The sequence below is a fragment of the Chiloscyllium punctatum genome, chromosome 5, assembly GCF_047496795.1.
Source record: "Chiloscyllium punctatum isolate Juve2018m chromosome 5, sChiPun1.3, whole genome shotgun sequence".
In the NCBI taxonomy this organism is placed as follows: Eukaryota; Metazoa; Chordata; class Chondrichthyes; order Orectolobiformes; family Hemiscylliidae; genus Chiloscyllium; species Chiloscyllium punctatum.
The window spans coordinates 49,021,907-49,027,985 of NC_092743.1; the positions used below are offsets into that span (position 1 = coordinate 49,021,907).

Sequence of the window (6,079 nt, forward strand, 5' to 3'; positions counted from 1 at the left end):
TTGATAACAAATATTATTTCAGACAGTTAGAAAATTTAAATCTGCATTCTTGTTATTTGTAGGTATCTCTGGTTGGGGGGTGGGGGTGGGGGGGTTAACCACCAAAGCGAAGTATTCTAATTTAGCAATTATCGACTAAAGGTCAAGAGAACAATGTGCTGTTTTAAACATCTACATTCAGGGATGTTTTGAAAGAAACAAAACAGGGAATAAAGAATAAGCACACAAAAAAATTGGAACTCTAAACTTATTGAAGAAGATTGCAGGGCCTACAATGATGCACTTTCTAATTTTGATATCCCTACAATAATTAACAGCAGCATAAAATCACTTACTTTCATCACTGACAGCTCTATTGTGCATCCAAAAGAAAGACATAATCAGGTAGTCAAGGATGTAGATTTTAAATGGGCAAAGAGATTTAGGTAAGGCCGTACACAACATAGGGTTTAGATGGCTGAAGATGCTGCCACCAATGGTAGACCAACAGGAGGGTATAGCAACATTTTAGATTAGATTAGATTGGATTACTTACAGTGTGGAAAACAGGCCCTTCGGCCCAACAAGTCCACACCGCCCCGCCGAAGCGTAACCCACCCATACCCTTACCCCTACATAGATTGTACATAAGAGATCAATGCCAGTGGAAAGGAGATTTTGATGGGGTGGCTGTAGGAGGTTACAAAGAAAGTAAGTAGCAAGATCACAAAAGGATTTAAAACATGAGAATTTATAATTTGAGGCCAAGGGAGATGAGCAGCAGAGGTTTCAATGAACAGAAATTGTCAGAAGATAAAGAATGGGAGGCTAGACAAGACAGCATTGAAATAGAAATGACAAAAGACATGCATAAAGACTGCAGGGCAGATAGATTAAGGTTGCAAAGCAATGCAACGTTATGGAGTTGAAATAAGGCTTCTTAATGATAAAGAGGGTTTGTGAGTGGAAGATCAACATAGACTGTGGCTTTTGCATATGACTGAACCTATTTTCATCTGAGTGGCAAGGTAGAAAATTGAACCAATGTTACAGATAAAATAGTTTGTGGCACAGACCAAGTAATAACTTCGCTTTTCTTAGAAGTCAGGCTTCAGTGAATTAACCATTTAATAAAATACAAGAAACCTACCAGCACAAGATGGATGTTAACTGATGTTGGATTAGATTTACAGGAAATGGCATCAGCATGGGTACAGCTCGGTTGGGGCAGTAGTGTTGTTTGAGAGTCGGGGCACAAGCAGAGAACAGACAGGTCAAGTGTCATGGTGAATTTGAGATGAGGTTTACAATGAGTAGAAACAGGGGTTACAGTCAGTGGGAGTAATTGTGAATGGGATAAACATCACAATCAGTAGAGATGGTCGGAGAGTTAAGGCGATGGTGAGGAAGCTGTAGGACAGAGTTTTGGGATTTGGAGTGAGGCATGAGGATGGGAATCATGAAAGGCCAGCATAAAGGCAGTTTTTCAGTAATTAGGGAGAAGAGTAAGTGAACTAGGGTGCCTGTATATCCATGATTAGGATGGTTGAACAGAAAGTATGCATTTATATAGCATGATCACAAGACATCTCAATATAGTCAACATTCAATGAAGTAATTTTTAAATTTAGCCATTGTAATGAAAGAAATGCACAGGCTCCCACAAACATGGTAATGAGTAGATAACCCGTTTTGTGATGTGAATTGCAGGAATAAACATTGGCCAGGAGTAACTATCAGGCTTTTCTTCAACGTGAGATATTTTCCATCTATGTGAGAAATCATATATGACGTCATACAAGTCACTGCGGCCCCACTGCAGGATCTGGGGCATTTACAGGGCAGAAGTTGGCTTGAAAGTGGGGCTGCATTCAGAATGTTTTGTCAGGTATTTAGGGCAGGTGATGGAGGATCTGAGCAAGGATAGCGTTGATGTGGAGGGAAGTCGGGTTGAGAAAGCTGGGCAGTTCAGCTCGGCAGCTGGAGGTATCAGATTGGTGGGAGGGCTGAGGGTGTCAGGTGGGCCAGTGTGTCAAACTAGGGAGAGGAGGCGGGGTTAGGGAGGGGACAGGGGTCATGTGGAGGTGGGGCTGCGGGGGTGATGTGTGGAGAGGACGTCAGGTCGGAGGATGAGCTTGAGGCGTTAGATGGGGGAGGGGCTGAGGGCGTCAGGTGGGGGAGGGAGCGTCGGGTGGGGGTGGGGGTGGGGGGTGGGGGCGGGGGTGGGGGCGGGGGTGGGGGTGGGGGTGGGGGCGGGGGGCGTCGGGTGGGGGTGGGGGTGGGGGGTGGGGGCGGGGGCGTCAGGTGGGGGTGGGGGTGGGGGTGGGGGTGGGGGTGGGGGTGGGGGCGTCAGGTGGGGGTGGGGGCGTCAGGTGGGGAGGGGGGTTGGGGGCGTCAGGTGGGGAGGGGGTTGGGGGCGTCAGGTGGGGAGGGGGTTGGGGGCGTCAGGTGGGGAGGGGGTTGGGGGCGTCAGGTGGGGGAGGGGTTGGGGGCGTCAGGTGGGGAGGGGGTTGGGGGCGTCAGGTGGGGAGGGGGTTGGGGGCGTCAGGTGGGGGAGGGGGTTGGGGGCGTCAGGTGGGGGAGGGGTTGGGGGCGTCAGGTGGGGGAGGGGTTGGGGGCGTCAGGTGGGGAGGGGGTTGGGGGCGTCAGGTGGGGGAGGGGGTTGGGGGCGTCAGGTGGGGAGGGGGTTGGGGGCGTCAGGTGGGGAGGGGGTTGGGGGCGTCAGGTGGGGAGGGGGTTGGGGGCGTCAGGTGGGGAGGGGGTTGGGGGCGTCAGGTGGGGAGGGGGTTGGGGGCGTCAGGTGGGGAGGGGGTTGGGGGCGTCAGGTGGGGAGGGGGTTGGGGGCGTCAGGTGGGGAGGGGGTTGGGGGCGTCAGGTGGGGAGGGGGTTGGGGGCGTCAGGTGGGGAGGGGGTTGGGGGCGTCAGGTGGGGAGGGGGTTGGGGGCGTCAGGTGGGGGAGGGGTTGGGGGCGTCAGGTGGGGAGGGGGTTGGGGGCGTCAGGTGGGGAGGGGGTTGGGGGCGTCAGGTGGGGGAGGGGTTGGGGGCGTCAGGTGGGGGAGGGGTTGGGGGCGTCAGGTGGTGAGGGGGTTGGGGGCGTCAGGTGGGGAGGGGGTTGGGGGCGTCAGGTGGGGAGGGGCTGGGGGCGTCAGGTGGGGGCGTGGCTTGTGTTGGGGTGGTGGGGGGGGGGGTTGTCGGGTGAGTGGTCCGTCCTGTTCTCGCTGCCTCCCGCCCCCTTACATTGTTGAGCGCCTGTAACTCCGCCGGCAGGTCGCTGATCAGGTTATTTTTCAGCTGGAGGCGGTTCAGTTCGAATAACCTCCCCACCGCCTTTGGAACCCGCCTCAGTTTCTTGCCGCTCAGGTCCAGATGCTTTGCGTTTCCCCGAAGAGCCCGCAGCACCAGCGCATCCGCCATCTCCCCGGCACGGCGACCCGTCTCCAGGGAAACGCTGCCAGTGCGCATGTGCGGGAATCACGCGCGCCCTCTAACGACCGGCCGAGTGAAACACAACCAACGTTCAAAGTTAAAAATCACACAACACCAGGTTATAGTCCAACAGGTTTAATTGGAAGCGTCGCTCCTTCATCAGGTGAGAGTGGAGGACACAATTATAAGGCACAGAATTTATAGCAAAAATTTGCAGTGTGATGTAACTGAAATTATACATGGAAAAACACCTTGATTGTCTGTTGAGTCTTTCCTCTGTTCGAACACCATGATAGTTTCACTTCTTTCATGTGTAAATCACAAAACATTTTTTTAAAAAGTTGCATTCTCAGGTTAGCTGTAACAATGGGTGTTAGCTAGACAATATGTTGAAGGTGTTAGCCCCCTGTGTTCTCTGTCTATGCCATGATGTCAAGATTGATTCTAATCTAAAAAGTGAGATAACCGAGTTTTTACATGGATTCATGCAGTTTTTGAGCAAAGTACAATGTAACTCTACAAGTACAGAATCACCCCACAAAATATATGTGTGCATGTGGGGCTTTGTCTGTGTATGTGTCTGTCTGTGTTGGGGGTATGAGAGAGAGTGTATATGTGTGTGTAGTGAGTGTAGAGTGTCGTAAGTCTGTGAGGGGGGTGCATGTGAGTGTGTGTGCGTGTCTGGGTTGGGGGGGGTTGTGAGTGTCTGTGTGAGAGAGTGTATATGTGTGTGCATGAGTGTAGAGTGGTCTGAGTCTCTGAGAGGATGTCTGTGTGGGAGTGTGTGTATCTGTAAGGGTGTGTGAGAGTGCCTGTGTATGTTTGCCTGTGTGTGTGTATGTATATAGTGCAATGGTAGTCACCTGTAATGTGACATCAATGCAAGGTCCCAGTTGAGGCACTCCCTATGGGTACCGAACTTAGCTATCAGCCTCTGCTCGGCCACTTTTCGCTGCTGCCTGTCATGAAGTCCCCCTTGGAAGATGGTCACACGAAGGCCTGAGGTCGAATGTCCTGGACCACTGAAGTGTTCCCCAACTCCTGTCTGTTGATTGTTGTGCAGTGCCATTCATCCATTGGCGTAGCCTTTGCTCAGTTTCCCCAATGTACCATGCCTCAGGGCATCCTTGCCTACAACGTATAGGATTAGACAACGTTGGCTGAGTCATATGAGTACGTGCCACGAACAAGGTGGGAGGTGTCCCCACGTGTAATGGTGGTATCTATGTATGTGGCAGGTACTCATGTGACTCAGCCAACGTTGTCTATTTTATACGTTGTAGGAAAGGATGCCCTGAGGAGAAAGTGAGGACCGCAGATACTGGAGACCAGAGTTGAAAAATGTGGTGCTGGAAAAACACAGCAGGCCAGGCAGCATCCAAGGAGCAGGAGAATCGACATTTCAGGTATAACCCCTTCTTCAGGAATGAGGCTAGTGTGCCAAGCAGGCTGAGATAAAGGGTAGGGGGGAGGGAATTTGGGTGAGGGAGATAGGCGGGAGAGGGGGTGGAGGCGGAGAGGTCGGGAAGAAGATCGCAGGTCAAGAAGGTGGTGCTGAATCCGGGGGTTGGGACTGAGATAAGGTGAGGGGAGGGGAAATGAGGAAGCTGGAGAAATCTACATTCATCCTGTGTGGTTGGAGGGTTCCTAGGCTGAAGATGAGGTGCTCTTCCTCCAGGCGTCGTGTGGTCAGGGTCTAGCAATGGAGGAGGCCAAGGACCTGCATGTTAAAGTGCTCAGCCACGGGGCAGTTGGGTTGGTTGGTGCAGGTGTTACCTGGAACATTCCGCAAGTAGGCGGCCTGTCTTCCCCCCCCCCCCCCCCCCTCCCCGTAGAGGAGACCACATCGGGTGCAGCGGATACAGTAAATGATGTGTGTGGAGGTGCAGGTGAATTTGCGACGGATATGGAAGGATCCAATGGGGCCTTGGAGGGAGGTGTGGACGCAAGTTTTGCGCTTCTTGTGGTTGCAGGGGAAGGTGCCGGGAGTGGAGGTTGGGTTGGTGAGGGGGGACCTGAGGAGGGATTCGCGGAGGGAGTGATCTCTCCGGAACGCTGATAGGGGTGGGGAGGGAAATACATCCTGGCGGTGGGGTCTGTTTGGAGGTGGCGGGAATGAGGGAGGATGATACGATGTATCCGGAGGTTGGTGGGGTGGAAGGTGAGGACCGGTGGGTTCTGTCCTGGTGGAAATTGAAGGGGCAGGATTCAAGGCGGAGGTGCAGGAAGTGGAGGAGATGCATTGTCGACCACGTCAGAGGGGAAATTGCGGCCTTTGAAGAAGGAGGCCATTTGAGTTGTTCGGTAGTGGAATTGGACCTCCTGGGAATAGATGCAGCGTAGGCGAAGGAATTGAGAATATGGGATGGCGTTTATACAGGGGCAGGGTGGGAGTTGGTCGGCTTGTAGTAAATGTCTGTGTTGAGTCGGTCGCCTGAGACAGAAATGGAGAGGTCTAGGAAGGGGAGGGAGGAGTCTGAGATGGTCCAGATAAATTTGAGGTCGGGGTGGAAGGTGTTAATAAAGTGGATGAACTGTTCAACCTCCTCGTGGGAGCACGAGGTAGCGCCAATATAATCATCAATGTAGCGGAGGAAAAGGTGGGGGGTGGTGCCAGTAGCTGCAGAAGATGGACTGTTCCACATATCTGACGAAGAAGCAGGTATAGCTGGGG

General features: G+C 52.8%; 1 protein-coding gene across 4 annotated transcripts in view; it reads right to left on the reverse strand.

Moving 5' to 3' along the window:
• Positions 1-3,407, reverse strand: part of lrrc69 (leucine rich repeat containing 69) — an 80,457-nt gene extending 77,050 nt beyond the window's left edge. For 3 of the 4 annotated variants that reach the window (XM_072570262.1, XM_072570260.1, XM_072570263.1), the window contains exon 1: positions 3,217-3,407. In XM_072570262.1, coding sequence (XP_072426363.1) covers positions 3,217-3,393 — 177 coding nt within the window. In that variant the 5' untranslated portion in view covers positions 3,394-3,407. Of the gene's footprint in view, positions 1-1,129; positions 2,114-3,216 lie in introns of those variants that run through there. The other variant, XM_072570261.1, reaches the window with a different exon arrangement.
• Positions 3,408-6,079: the final 2,672 nt, after the last annotated feature.